A 16,495-nucleotide genomic window follows, 5' to 3' on the forward strand; every position below is an offset into this window, starting at 1 on the left:
AAACGTGTGAAGAAGAGGTAATTGGTTATATTCCCCACAAGGGAAACCACAATAGGAAAATCCACAATAGGAGTGCTTTTAATATTTTTTTTTATCTTGTGAAATTTTATTAATATTATGAAATAAAGTAAGTTTTATTATATGTCTAAGGAAATTTTAGTTTTGTTGTCGGCCTATAAAGTCTAAAGAATTGGTGTTTTTCACCTAATGTTTTTTCTATGTCTAATACGAATGTGTCCAACTAGAAAATGCTAACAGCTTGGATATATCAGTGGAGGTGTAGTCACAGCTAGCAGTGCCAGGTGTCCCAGAGACAGGCTGCTGTCACCCCCAGGACAAAAGTTTGGCCATGAAGCCCATGATCTGTAGTTACATCTCTGCAAATAACCAAACAGAAATGCCTTTGCTGAGGTGAGAGCAAAACAAGATGAATTCTGATTGGTTTCTGGTGCTGCACGTATTGGTTAGCATTTGTCAATAAAACCCAATAATGAGGATGGCCCATTATTGAGGATGGATTGTTTTAGAGTTTGCAGTCTTTGAAAAGATAAAGGCATCATGAGGATGTAATATAGATTTGATAAATGATGGAAAGATCTTGGAAAGAGAAATGAATTTGGTAATTCTGGAGATTTGCACTACAATGAGACCACATGATTGCAGAATAGTTTTATTACAATTTTTAAAAAGAAAATGTTTTTTAGTCTTTTGGGAACACTTAATAACTGGAAGTAGTCTCCTCAATCCAGGGTAAGTAGTTACACACCTTGGTGTATACACCCGGGTATCCAGGCAAAGCACATCCGTAACCCCAAGATACAACTCCCTGCAATTCTCCATTGCAAACCACAGGACCACCAGAGTCACCCTGGGAAGAGGAATAAGAAAATCAAATTACAAAGATGGCTTCAACAACAAGCGGAGTACTCTGCTGACATGTATGGAAGGGCTAGGCAGGGTCAGTGACCAAAAAATCAATAGAAGCTTTTAGAGTTCTTCACCTACCCCTCTTAGCTATGGCCAGAGCCTCTATTAAGCTTATCCCTGGACTAATTTCTCCTTTTTCGTCATGCTGACCCATGCTGACCCCATTGCTTTTTCCCTTTCACACTTCTGGTTCATCCTGACACTACTCCCACCCCGTCCGTTCACCCTTATGACTCACCTTATCTCTGCTCCCAACTCTTTTATCATTATGCCCTAATTTCACCATAGTTTCCCCTTTATTCTTTCTGACTCACCCTACTTTACCCCCTTTTTATCCTTCTGATCTACTATGAACCCTTTTTCTCATCTTTCCTCATTTTGACGTACCCTGTCCTCCCCTTCCTCCCTTCCTTATTCTTCTGTTCCTATTTCCACCATCTCTGACCTTTATTTCATCTATCCGACCCATTCTGCCCCCATTTTCCCACTGGCCAGCAATGTAAGAGGAATTCTTCCCACTGACCGCCAGGCTAATGTAAGGTGAGCTGTGCATATGTATGTGGTATTTATAGCCGGTGTTCCCCTAGACCTGAAAGTTATTTCAGATTGTTCCCCCATGGTAAATAGGTTGAAAAGGGTTGCTCCAGAGGGCAGGTCCATGGCACAGGAATTGGAAGAAGGTCTGCTGTGCATCACTGAGCAGGTAAGTCTACAAGGGACAGCACCAGAATGTAGCTGATTATTGCAGCCATAGCTGCTTTTTAATTTTTAGAATATCTAAGTATTGGTTAAAAAGGTATTGAATTGGACTTTAAAAATTCTTCTACTTTGTTGTATTTTGTTTTGTATAAGGTTTGTTTGTACCTGACAAGAGTCCTTCCCGCCTTCCACATACCCCACACAAATCATGTTCGGAGTAATTTTCCCAGGATAAGCATCTTGGCATACTTGGTCATTAAGTATAGGAGCTTGAAGGCATTGCAGGAGATCAGGATAATTAGCTGGAAAAAAGAAAAATAATTTCTATTTCAGACCTGAGCTCTACCTGCTAATCTATATCATCCAATAATGTCTCCTTACCTCCATTACTCAGCGTGTTCCCCCATCCAGATATCAGACAGCGAGTGCCGGCCATTGCACAGCGAGTGGGCAGGCTGATTGGTTTGACTCGACTGTTCATCTTGGCCGGTTTACGGAGCCGGATTAACATGATGTCGTTATCGAGGAAGTTAGGATCATATTGTGGGTGCTGGATAGCTGTAGATGCCTTGATAAATTGTTCTGGCCCTTCTAACTCCTTGATGTTGTGTTCACCGAGCCGGACCTCAATACGCCTGCGCATAATAAAGAAAAAAGTCATAAAATACACAATTACAGCACTTGCTGTTCAATATGATGATGAATTAATTATTTAAATGAATATAACCCTAAAATGAGATTTTAAATTTGCTAAACTTTTTCCCATAATACTTACTTGTTGTAGCAGTGTGCAGCAGAGACCACCCATAGGGTGTTAATTAGGGACCCTCCACAAAAATGATATCCGACATTCAGAGACACTTGGTAAGGAGCAGCGTTTTCCTGGCAGGTGTAACCACCGACAATCTTATCATCATCATAGATAGGGACGGCGGCTGCAGAAATTCACCAAATATTATTTTATCTGCCATAATATTCTGTAAATATCTGTTCAACCTCCATCAGCAGAAATAAAATCTTGATACCATTTTCTCAACTGAACACAAAAGAAAAATATCTTTACCAAAGAGCCAGAGGTCCCATCTCCACCTAATGCAAAACTGAAAATTAGGAATAATTAAAAATCAGAGACATCCTTGTGTTTTCCACATACGTCTCAGTTCAAATGTTCCCTTGCCACATATTTCTCATTTTTCTCTGTTGAGCTCTATAACCTCAGAAGTGCTTACAAAGAAGACACAGATGGAGGCCAATGAAAGAGCAGAGGATTTTGGTAAGAAATTTGCTTGCCAAAATTGTTTATCCGTTACATAACACGGTATAACTACAATACACCGGCACATCAGAATATAAGGATTTTTGGTTCCTACTTGTTCCTTTACCAAAAACAACCTTGTTATCCAAATTTGCCCGTTCCTTTTTTTCCTATTTGGACTCTTTACGCTAAACAAGATGGACCCAGCTACCTACAAGGCAGGATAAATGGAGTTATAGTTTGAATATTCTATAAGTTAGACATTGGTTCTGCATACATCCTTCACCAGAAAGATGTAAGAACATTTGCACATTCCCACCAATCATTTTTCATTTTGCAGTAAATACCCTAAACTTTGAATTTTAAAGACACTTATGACTTTCTCTTTCATGAAAGCAAACTGTACCTCACACAATACCACAATAATCTTTTAGCAGTTCTTGATACAGTAATATAAATATATAAAGGAGAGAACATGACTACCAGTAATCTTCGTCTTCTTGTACTGGTTTGATCCCCACAGAAAACCCTGAAAGCCATCCTGGTAACGTCCATTATACAATTCCCTATTCTCCAATTCCTTATTGCCATTAAATCTTGTAATTCTGCTATAAAGGGGACCCTGGATCGGTACATACCTACAAGCCCTAGGATGGAGAGGAGCAGAAGAATCTTCATGTTGAGTATCTGAGTCCGTCTCTGATATAAACACATCAATATAAGCTTTTCACTCTCCCAATTTTATCTCCTTGGCCAAGCCACATGTATGTTCTCATAGCTGCTGTTATCAATTTTCTGACCTTCATAACTAATGACAAACCAATTGGCAGAGATTGGCTTTCATTATTGTATTTCATAATGTAGAAACACATATCAGAGGTAAACCAATATCCTTCCCTCATGTCCTCATGTTGGCTGCCTGGATAACATTTAAAGTTGACATTTAGTAGAAGTAGAATTAGGGTTCAATTTTGCTCATCATTGCAGAAATTCTTCCCATCTGCTTGATTACTCCACTTTCCGAGACTGAATTAATGGATGGAGACGTGAGGGAGTTACTCCGGCCCAGCCAGTGCAGATTGCTGAAGATCACATACACTAGGTAATAATGCCACGATGGTCAATCCAGACAGCTGAAGTCCCAAACCCAGAAGAAGCTTGTGGGAGGAAGTAATAGTTGGGGGCAGGGCTAGCTGATGTTGCATTTTTGGAGGTTATATGCCCATTTTGGGCAAAGTGATGGTGTCTCCGCAAATTACCCCCAAACCTCCCATACACCTGTTACCAGTACTCCGGGCCTAGTTGCATTGGACAATAAAATTATTAGTGTATCTGGTAAAAAGAACAAGGACCAGGTAAAGCCAGTTTCCTTAACCCTTGCTTCAAGTTTCTGCATGGAGAACAGCTCTTTTTAAACCATGGCCGTACACCCTGCTGATCTTCTAATCTATCAATGGACACTAATGTACTCTTGGGACATCTGAGGACATCTTTGTTATCCATCTACTTTACAGTATTGCCAATGTGAGTTCTTGTATGACAAACTCCCCTGAAGAAACCTTTACAGGTGAAACGCGTTGGGAAATATTACCTTGTTCTGCCTTTACTCTATGGACTCACACTAAACCCAGTTATGTATAACAAAATTGAATGTGGAATGTTACATTGTATGCTTGGTATATTAGATATGTAACAAGTAAAATTACAACATTATATCTGGGCTCTCAAAACCCCTCACTTCTAACTTATTTTATTTTTGTTTTCTCTTTTTTAGTTAAAGTGTGACAACACTATTTCGGTCATTTTTCTACCAGACTAAAGCACTATGTTAGGGCAGGAGGTCATCGGTGGGGGTTGTTGCAAGACATGAGGGATGCAGAAACAGCAGAGAAGTGTTGGCAAGGTATCAGGGGTTTAGGGGGCTTACAAAGGGGGGAGCCAAATCATTTACCCAGACGTAATACCCCGCTTGTCCTTCACCTTCTGAACCCGCTCATCTGGACATCTTTTTTAACTTACCTAAAGCAGGTCACTGGTTCAAACAATCCAGATATTGTTTATGTTTAAATAAAAATAAATTGAAATTCATTAACAGATAAAAAATGAAATCAGGAGATTGACCCAAAAAAGAACAATTGGGTCTCGTCTAGTTCAATATCCGAAAACATAAGTTGGCAGGTAAGTTGTGAACTTATAAAGCAAAGTTGAATTTACAGGATAGAGGTCAGTGGCAGGAAGTAGGTTCAGAGCTAGATTATTATAATTGTGATATATTATTTATATATTATACATCACAAATTCATGTCACTAACTGCCCCTCATAGGAGCTCACAATCTAATGTCCCTATCATAGTCATATGTCATTACCACAGTCTAAGGTCAATTTGGGGGGAAGTGAATTAACCTAACTGCATGTTTTTGGAATGTGGGAGGAAACCAGTGTACCCGGAGGAAACCCACACAAACACAGGGAGAACCTACAAACTCCATGCAGATAGTGTCCTGGCTGAGATTCAAACCTTGGACCTAGCACTGCAAAGACCGGAGTGCTAACCACTGAGCCAACCCACTGCCCGAAGGCAGATCAATACCCAAGGAGTGGAACAATCTTGGTCTTCCAATGATCAACAACAGACACAAAGGGAAGGAACAGATAATAGAAGCTGAATAAAGCCGAATATCATAAAACACAAAACATAGATTTTTTATAAATTAGAAAGGGTAACTCCCCCACCAACCAGGCACCTTGGAGGACAGTTCTGATTGTTAGTTGTTCATGGTTTATTCATATACTAGTTGTCACCCAAAATATTTTTGTTTAATGTTATCATGATGTTTGTCATAACTTTCTTGGTATTAACAGTGACCTTATAACATCGCAACAAAACAATAATAATACAGACATGTTATTTCTATAGAAGAAACACCTAAAATGGTCACCATAGGAATTTGTTTCCAATAGAAGACCATTGGGTGTCCAACTGTCATATCCATGTGGAAGATGGAAGTGTTACTAAAGCCAAAACATCCCTGCTAGGGCTTATACTCTTCATGTGTTCTCTACGTATTATTCCTGTAACAAGGCATTCTGTTGGGGCCTGTGTACCCTTAGGTGATGTGATAAAGGTGTACTGATTGGGTCAACCAGCAAATACCCAACAAGATGTTGTGATGTGAAGTGTGATCATCATAAAAACTCGAGCACCAATGGGAACCATGACGTGTATTGCCTGGGTTATGTGTTGTTCATAAGTCTTCTTTCTTTCATACTTTCCCTCCCAATTTGAGATTTGTTCTACTCTATAACAAGTCTTCCAGTTATGGGTCGGTGGGTTGGAAATTGTAGCAACTAGAAGAAACTTGAATTAACTCAGAAAGATCGCCACATACCAACATCATACAGATAAGAACCTTGCAACGATCCCAATTAAATACTAAACCCACGACCCACAGTTGACCCTATGTGTAAATTAGACATTTACTTACTAAGATTTTGTATATTTGTGCAACTTCCAAATACCAACTGTTAGGCTATGTACACACATTCAATAAGTAATCTTTCACAATCCTTTCCAACGACTGAACGAGAGCTGTACATACAGCGCCATTCTGCTCTATGGAGAGGGGGAGCACCCTGCTGTACTCTCTTCACTTCCATTACGGTCATTCGCCATTGGTGGATCTGCCAGGATGGATTTATGAACAATGACGGACAAGTGTTGTACACACGCCAGATTCTCATCCGATACGAGCCTGAGGCGATTATTGGACGAGAATCATCTGACGTGTGTACGTAGCCTTAAAGATGACCACACTTCTTCTAATATCTTTTGATTGGTTGTTGTTAATTTACCAATGTAGCTTATCATATTTCTTTTCTTTCCAGTAATGCGCTTATAAAATCACTTGCCCAGTCCCAGAAATCCCATTATGGAATAATTCTGTAGTCAGGGATATTTGAATGAAAAAAAAAAGTTGAAGACACAACCAGGGTGCTGGGAATATTGGGGTCAGCTATAAAGTAATAGTATATGTGTATTGCTGGAAATAAAACAAATAACGTCACACTTTGAAGTGTAACATATGGATATATGATAAAATATTTAGCATATAATTTAAATATAGCACTGTGAATATTTTCAGTTCCAGGTATGCAACATTTCCAAGGCTTCGATACAAATGGCATCCCAAATTTGTAATAGCATGCTGCTGGCTGTTTGTTTTATCATGCGCCATATTTTTATTACCTAGTACTATGGTGGATATGATATGATGATGGATAATAATGAATACTAATTGTATTTTATCAATATGTTGATTGGGAGATAAACTTTTGGTACCTCCCGCCCAATCAGGAATCATCTGCAAAGGGCAAGCCACCATCCCTCCACATTGTATTGCTGTGTTGTATCTGACTAATAAAGACATTCTTCTTTAGGATATAGTATTAAATCTCCATGGTGGAATGTCCTTGAATGAAGCCGGACAGTGAAACGCGTAAAAAACACAATTTATACATTCAACCGATAATTAGTACAATTTTGTTTTCATACAATGCGGCATTGTACAATGTACTCGGGTTTTAATTTATTGATTTATTATATATGTAATGAAATAAACATCGCAATTTTAACAAATAGTTACATAATTCTGTGAAGGCACCTAAAAAATTCCAAGGGATAATTTTAAGGGGGAATTTGAAATATTTGTATTTTGACAACAAACACCCATTCTCAGGTGATATACTAACCATGTACAGACCACATCCATCTATCCATTCTTACAACAGCTCAGTGCAAAGGGTTAAAATCAATAGGGATGACATACAAGAGCCCAATTTGTATAGGTTTGTGCATTTTTACTTTGCCTTTAGGTTGTGCATATATGGGCATGTTGGATCGCCTGCAACCTTAAAGAGAGAAAGAGATAAGTAGTTTATGCATTGATCTGCAGGGGATAGTTATTAATGGAAAATATTGTATTTTTCAGACCATAAGACGCACTTCCCCCCCCCAAATGTGGGGGGAAAACGAGGGGTGCTTCTTATAGTCCGAATACCCTCCCGCGCTTCCAAGGGGGGCCCCAGCATTTTTATCCGTCCCTGCAGCATGGCACTCTCCATTCTGCAGCCTCCCATGCCTGGATTACAAAAACCATAAAGCTGTCTACCCCTACCTTATCCTATCGATCACTGAGCCCTGCCTTCCCCCTCCCTGTGTTTATCAGCAGCTCACGTCTATAGGGATCCTGGGGATGTGTTTCTGTGTGAGATGGCTCCGTCTAACAGTGAGGAGGAAGGCAGAGAGAGCAGGAGGAGGGCAGTGCTGGTTGGCAGTTTTTTTTCTTGTGCAGCACGTCATTTTCCTATGACTGGTGAGCTGTAGCTTTTCTGTCACTATAGTCTTGTAGTGCAATATCTGTGCTATGTGCAATGTGTCAGTGCAATATCTGTGCAATGTGCTATGTGCAATGTGTCTGTGCAATGTGCAATGTGTAATGTGCAATGTGTCTGTGCAATGTGCAATGTGCTATGTGCAATGTGTCTGTGCAATGTGTCTGTGCAATGTGCAATCTCTCTCTCGTTAAATATTATTCTCCTATATTTTAATAGATATTTCTTTATACAATTTGGTTCAGAATATTTATATTTATAATTTTAAAAGTGATTTTAACTAGAATTATTTTTTGCAGAAACACAATCTGGTTTTGTTTTGCCAGCCAGTGTCAGCTGTGGTGTGAGACATGAAGTCAAGGAGATATGGGGTCAATGTTGGTATGAAAGTTGGTATGGTATGGTACAAATTGTAGCTGTGCTGTGTGAAAGTTGCAGAAACAATGGTGCCCAAAGTTAGGCTTTATGAAATATTAAGATGTACTGAACTTTGTAGAACAGGTTTTTGGTGGATCAAACTCAAACTAATCTGTATAATCTCATAATCTTAATTTCAAGTACACACACACAAACTATAATACAAAACACAGAACTTCCTATTATATTTAAATAAAAACAACCAAAATGTGTTCAATGCTTGTTTCTTTATTAAATGTTGAATGTCATTCTTCACATCCCGCCATTCCCCATGCTTCGAGATGTTTAGTTTTGGGAGATGGTGTCTTCAATCCAGGCCACGTAGTTGCACACCTTGGTGTACACGCCGGGGTAACCAGGCAGAGCACAGCCAATACCCCAGGAGACAACCCCCTGCAACACGCCATTGCAGACCACTGGGCCGCCAGAGTCACCCTGAAACAAAGAAAGAGATATTACTTTTTCCCCTGGATTCAAATCAATGAATTTTCAAAAATGTAGGAAAACTCTACAAGAATTCTACAAGATCCCACCGACTTTTCTTATTCCTATTACATAATACAGTACTCATGAATATTTCAACCTTGGGTTTCTTAAAGTGGGTCTCTAGTTATCTATTTTTAGCTTCTTTCTTTACTTTGTATACTATCACACTCATATCATTATGAGCATATTTATTTATCATAAAAAACTAGCATGTATGGCCTGAGTTTACAGAAAGTCAGCTGAATGAAGCTTGTCATGTTCAAACATGGCTGACTATTAGTATCTAGTGGGGAGACAAAGTTCTAGGGCAGCTCTAAGATAAAATAAAATCTGTTTTTTTATTGTTTTATGTTTAGAGCATAATGACTAGACTTGAAATTTCTTCCCCTGATTCCTATATATACAGCCCAAAATATGTGCCCTCCTAAAGAAGAGACGAGTTGGTATTAGGATAATAGTCTGAGGTCATGCTTTGGTGTAAATGCCGAGCTCACCTGGCAGGAGTCTTTGCCACCTTCAAGGTACCCCAGGCAGATCATGTTTCCAGTGATTTGTCCTGGGTAGGAGTTACGGCAATCCTCATCAGACAGAATGGGGGCTTCAAGACACTGCAGGAGGTCAGGATAATTAGCTGGAAAACAGAGCATTCAGGTATGAGTGGCATGTCAACACCAACCATTGTATGGTTTTTCCTTCTTATAACTAAATAGAAATTTATAGAAACTAACAAATTTATTTCCTTTTGAATTGGTAATTAAATGTAAATTGAAAACAGAACTTTTTCTGTATTAATGATTGGACTCACATCCACTGCTCAGAGTGTTTCCCCATCCAGAGATCAAACACTGGGTTCCGGCAACATCACATTGGCTGGGCAGAAGAATGGACTGGATCCTGGAGCTTATTGCTGCAGGCTGGGACAATTTAATAAGCATGATGTCATTGTCCAGATAATACGAGTTGTACTTTGGATGACGAATGATCTTAGCAGAAGAGATGAATTGTTCGGTTCCTTCCAGGACTTCGATGTTATGTTCTCCGAGCCTGACCTCAATACGTCTGTAAGAAGGATATGAATGGTTACATCATGCTAATGGACAACCCAACCATTCCCTCTAGCTAATATTACTTACGACTTATAGCAATGAGCAGCAGAGACCACCCAATCCTCATTAATGAGGGACCCTCCGCAGAAATGGTACCCAGAGTTCAGGGACACCTGGTAGGGGACAGAGTTGATGGGGCAGGTGTAGCCCCCTACAATCTTGTCATCATCGTTGTAGGGAAAGGCGGCTGAAAAAAGAATTATATTTATTATTTTTAATATTATATGCTATGTTTTAGATTTTTAATACTTTTTTAAAACTTTCTTTAGTTGTATTTTTGTTTCATTTTAATACTAATATGCCAGGTTGCCTCCTTGTTTCTTTTCATGAATAGGAACTATAAAAGTAAAATTCTATTAAGGGAAACAAGGATTGTTCCTTTCAAGAAGTTTAAAGTAAACTTTGTTTAAAAGTAAAAAAAAAAAATTAATAAATGTATTTTTAGTGCAGACGGGCCAACCTACCCATAAGGTCAGCACACCTAAATATGGTATTGAAGGTAAGTTTTTGGAAGATTTCTTTTTTTATTGGCTCTATAGGTGAAATTACTGCAGTAAGTTCCTTGTATACCTGCTGTTCCCAGTTTGAGGAAATGTTAGCATGCCTATGCTGAGTTCCCTGGTCTGGAAACCCACTGGGACCATTATCCAGGTATTCTGCTCTTCCTGTACTGAGTTTCCAGGTCTATATACCTGCTGTGCCCATTATGAGAACTTCAACCATTCCTGTACTGAGTTCCTAGGTCCCTTCAGCTGCTGTTATCATTATAAATGATATTTTCCCTGTACTGAGTTTCCATGTCTGTACATTGTGCCCATTACAAGGGTTTCCTGCCATCCTTGTGCTGGATTTCTGGCTCTGTACACTTGCTATGCTCATTATGAGGGACTCCAACCATCCATGTTGGACATACTGGGTCTACACATATAAGTTGATTACAGGGGGCTTCAACTATAATATAAAACATTGCACAGGACTAGCTGAAACACACAAAGAAACAGCCAAAGTCCACATAGAATAAGGAATAATGGCAAAGATAAAAGATAAAAATTTTATAACCCAGCAGACTTATATCAAACAATCTTATTTGGCTAGGCTGTTTCTTTAAAATGTAATTATTACAATTACTAGCTGATGAATATATGAAGGCTACACTAATGGCCATATTCACACACAGGACCAATATGAACAGAGAGCGATAGTTAAAATATAAAGATTGTTGTAATAAAATGGAAACTGGCGTCCCAATTGGAGGATTTCCTTAAAGCTTGCTCTGACGACCACACAGATTGTTTGGATTTTCCTCAAATGGTTTAAATATAAGACGTATTGTCTCAATGATAACAATAACCGGGATATTAAAGATTGGGGGTCTCCCCCAGTGGGGGCATCATAAAATTGTGATCCTACCCTTACTGTTTCCTGCTTTGTCCATGACTATTCTAATAGAACATTTCTGACTTCACATACTCTTTATAAATAGTAAAAATTAAATTATTGAATGAGTCGGATTCCGTTCCTGCAGGAATAAGTCACATAATAAACCCAATGACTGAATCATATAGAAAGTTGTAAATGACTTACCAGCAAGGCCAAGGATTGAGAGGAGAAGAAGACACTTCATGTTGAGAGTGAGAATTTCTTCTTATTGCAGGGGATATTTATACTACCCGACATCTATTATTATCATGATGTGACACCTGAGGGTTCTCATGACACCGATCCAACAGAAGAAAGGAACATTTATCAGACGTTTGGCATTTACCCATGGTGGACATTATCAGTAACCTCGCTTCACCTCCAACTTCTACAGAATCATTTTATTCTGGCTCCTGCTAAATGTTTAGGACCAGTAACCCACCAGGTATTGAGCCAAGGATTTAGATGACGGACCTCATAGTCAAAGACCCCCAGCCAGTAAATGAATTGGACCATAAAGTAGTTGAGTATTATAACCCTAGGGCAGAAGTGTGTTACTGAAAGGATCAACAGGCCTAAAAAACAAATGCAACCATCACATTTTTCAACATATTACATTTTTGTTCTTTAGATAGAGTATAATGCATATACTCAAATATAAACCAATATTTTTTTCCTTTTAAATGCCTATAGAAAAGGTATCTTGGTTTTACTCTTATTTTTATATTTCTCATAAACTGGTAATATATATCTTCAGTATTTCATAAACAAGGGGATTTTACCAATGGTTTGTAGATGCTTTACAGTATATGTGGATTTACCAACATTTAACACATTGAGTGCACAATGGTTCCTGTTTAGATTTCACTGGCCTGAATTGACCACTGGCTGGTTCTCTTTTCACTCTATTACTTCTTTGGATTATCTGCTTGGCTGTGACCTACCATGTATGACCTTGCTTGATCCCTGCCAACCTCGCACCCCCTGACCCCTTTGGTTTATCACTTGGATGACTGACCTCCTGTGTTTGACTTAGGACCTCTTCTCCCCTGACCATGAATCCTTTTACAGCTTTGGACGATGGACTGGATCTTTTATGAATGACCCTTCGCCTTGTGCCTGGACTCCCCTTCCATCCCCTGACACATACTTGGATCATTGCCCTTTCCTCTGGCCCTTTCCCACAATGATTTTCTATCTTTGCCCTCCTGAGGCTCTAATACTTGCTGGGGCATCAAAACAGGGGCTTATCTATAGGAGTATTCAGGATTGGTAATTGGGTAAAATATTGGCACCTTACACTGGATCCACCGGCCTTTTCTTCCTAAGTCATCCTCCCCTGTCTTCGGCCCGCTCTCTTCATTGGGTTATGGTTCTTTAATTCCCGGGGACTACCACATGCAGGCTTTAGCTAAAACATGAAAATATAGCCACCCCACGTGTGCCCTTTTCTCTATATTGATATTTACCAATCAAGTCTTTTGGACTTTTACAAATCTATTCCTAAGAGCCATTACCTTGTTAAATCAGAAGATGAGGGCATTTGAGAGGAGTATGGGGCAAAATGGTGTGATGTATTTAGGAAGCAGTGCAAAGGAACCCAAGGTCTCTCGTTCTGACATGGGGGAACCCTTGGAATAACGTTCAGGTCTTCAGGGAACTCTTTCTATAATTCCTATATCCAGAGATCACAGTATATTAGTTTGGTGGCCATTGGGAAGAATTCCTCTTACATTGCTGGCCAGTGGGAAGAATGTCACTCTTACAGATAGCCAAAAACATCATTGGTGTCACTTATACTGACCTGAGGGGTGCAAACTGCTTATTGCTCAAAGAACCCCCAGCATTCTCTGGAGGGACCCTGGTTAGGAAACGTTGCTCTAACCTCCCACAGCAGCCATGTTAGCATTTCATCACCCCGTGATCACATGCAATCATTAAAAAAATATATATATAATGAAAATGGAAGCATTTTTTATGATAAAAATTATTTTGTGTGAAATTAAAATTCTGTACACCTAACACATATATATAACGCATCACTAGATACATATAAAGTTAGAAAGATGAAATAAAAGTGATGTAACACCGTTACAGTCAGAAAGCTTTATTCCGGGTTTTACTGTGAAGTTTAATATCCAAAACAGTTATCTGCCAAGCAAATTATATTTCTCAATGTCACTTGTTATTGTTGGCAATGCCTAAAGAAAAGTTTCCAGGTGTCTTGTATCCAAGCACTTCCATTACCATGAGATACGGGACATGCCGCACGCAATGGAACAATCAATATTTTATAGAAAGTCTATTTATGTTATAATCAGAATGGAACATTACACTGAGAAATAATTATCATGTTATAGCAGGAATTATCTGTACAGAACATTGCCAAAGGTCCATGGACCACCTAGCTTATAGGAGTTTGTTGGACGGTCCATTCCCAATTCTTGGCTATTACTATGGAGTTTGACTTATTATAGTTTACAGCCTTCATTCTTTTGTGCAGGATTTCTGCAACATTTTGAAGTATGGTTGTGCAAATGTCTGCCCAGTTATTGAAAAGAATATTGGGTTCAGATCGGGTCAGATACTGATATTGGAAGAGAAGGGCTTCCTGTTCGCCATTAGAGAACCCGCTAGGTTCCTCCACACCAAACTCCTCAAACTATGGCTTTATCAAAGTAACTTTGTGAAGAGGAGATGAAATCGACCTTAGCACTGGAAATGCACAGCTGTTGAAAATGGCTTTGGGTTGTGAAATATTTAGAGATGAGCCGCCCATCCATGTGGGATCATTGTAAGAGAGAGAAGGTTCAATGCGTCACATCTGCGGAGGAGCCATTTATTGGAGACCCTTCCGACATACTTCTATCACGTTTCTTTATTTCCTGATTGAGTGTTCCCAGGTGTCATTGCAGATTTTAGTATAGGGAGTCATTTGGTGATTGGTCTACAAGCTGGGGTCATTGTAACTGATGGTGTATTCACATCTCTGAACTTACACCTGATATACCCCTGGAAACATACGTGTGTAAATATATGTGTGTGCATTACCAAGTACCATTGGCATTAACATAGACGTCTTTGTGTAAGGGTAATAATGTACAAATTTTCCAGGAGGAGATACTATTGCACTTTTATATGCATTCTGATTGGTCGAGGTGTTTAGAGTTCACTATTTGCATTCTTAGCAAACCCAACATCTCTGCTGGGGGATAGAATGTAGGAAATGGGCCGGTATGACACAAGAAAGTTCTGTTCACTGGCTTCCATTTCACCTTACAATCAAATTCATCTCTGTGCTTTGCCTTCAAATCCCTCCACAGCTCCTCCCACACCTACCTACCTGATACACAAATCTCTCCACAGCTCCTCCCCCACCTACCTACCAGATACACAAATCCCTCCACAGCTCCTCCCCCACCTACCTACCTGATACACAAATCCCTCCACAGCTCCTCCCCCTCCAAGGCTGGAGAGGAAACCCCTTCATTAGTGAAGCCGGAATGGATTTCCTAAACGTCATCTGCTATTCGTTGGCAAATATTTTAAATCCTGAACCAGATTCATTCCAGCTTTGCTGGATCACCCAGCTTCACAAATTAAAGTGTTTCCTCTCCAGCCTGGGAGAGCTTAAATAAATCAGGCCCATGGTTTCCAATGGCAGCTCAGTGGCACTAACTAATTTCTGCAACATTGGTATAATTAATAAATACAAAGATTTAACATTATCTGTTTCATCAACTCTTTAGCCAAATCCTTTTATTGAATTAATGTAGTTTGTTTTATAACTTAACCAAGGACAGTGTTGTAGTGGGTGTCGGTGGTGTATTATAGTATTGGGAGGATTATACATTGCTGCTTTATTATAAGACATTTACTTTCTCCATCTTATTTTTCAAAACAATTCAGTTCTGAAGTGAGCACCTTAGAGCAGCGGTCCCTAACCTTTTTGGCCCCAGGGACCGGTTTCACGGAAGGAAATTTCTCTGAGGACCGGGGGGGTGCACAGAGAGAAAAGAGAAGACATACTCTGGCGTATCTGCTATTCGTTGGCAAATATTTTAAATCCTGAATCAGATTCATTCCAGCTTTGCTGGATCACCCAGCTTCACAAATGAAAGTGTTTCCTCTCCAGCCTGGGAGAGCTTAAATAAATCAGGCCCATGGTTTCCAATGGCAGCTCAGTGGCACTAACTAATTTCTGCAACATCGGTATAATTAATAAATACAAAGATTTAACATTATCTGTTTCATCAACTCTTTAACCAAATCCTTTTATTGAATTAATGTAGTTTGTTTTATAACTATAACCAAGGACAGTGTTGTAGTTGGTGTCGGTGGTGTATTATAGTGTTGGGAGGATTATACATTGCTGCTTTATTATAAGACATTTAGTTTCTCCATCTTATTTTTCAAAACAATTCAGTTCTGAAGTGAGCACCTTAGAGAGATTTCACACTTTTTTTGATTGTTGTGTTGTAATTGGAAAAGTGCTCCATGTAAACGGGCTTAGTGTAGTGTTCCTTGTAGATCAGTGGATAAGGTCCTCCTTATATTCATGGTTAGTAGAAAAGGGGCCCCCTTGCCTGGTGATTAGTGGGGTTAGGACAGCCTTGAGCTGGTGGTCTTTTGGAGAAGGACCCCTCATTTACTAGAAATCAGAGGAAAGAATTCCTTTTTATTGGCCGGCCTAAAAGGGCAATGGTGTCTTGGAACATCCCTGAGATACCTGAGATAGGAGTAGGGCCAGGTTAGTCATTCGGTTAGTACTTGGGACAGATATAGCCTACAATG

At 39.4% G+C, this 16,495-nt stretch overlaps 1 protein-coding gene across 1 annotated transcript; it reads right to left on the bottom strand.

Moving 5' to 3' along the window:
- Window positions 1–718: 718 nt before the first annotated feature.
- Window positions 719–11,985, bottom strand: LOC140339853 (uncharacterized). Its single transcript, XM_072424754.1, has 10 exons — window positions 11,867–11,985; window positions 10,310–10,469; window positions 9,982–10,235; window positions 9,671–9,807; window positions 8,979–9,125; window positions 3,520–3,580; window positions 2,402–2,561; window positions 2,008–2,261; window positions 1,792–1,928; window positions 719–868 (listed from the first exon to the last, which is right to left on the bottom strand). Exons 1-10 carry the CDS (start codon window positions 11,904–11,906, stop codon window positions 719–721), a joined length of 1,500 nt encoding a protein of 499 aa, XP_072280855.1. The 5' UTR covers window positions 11,907–11,985.
- Window positions 11,986–16,495: the final 4,510 nt, after the last annotated feature.

This window comes from Pyxicephalus adspersus, chromosome 10 (assembly GCF_032062135.1).
Source record: "Pyxicephalus adspersus chromosome 10, UCB_Pads_2.0, whole genome shotgun sequence".
In the NCBI taxonomy this organism is placed as follows: Eukaryota; Metazoa; Chordata; class Amphibia; order Anura; family Pyxicephalidae; genus Pyxicephalus; species Pyxicephalus adspersus.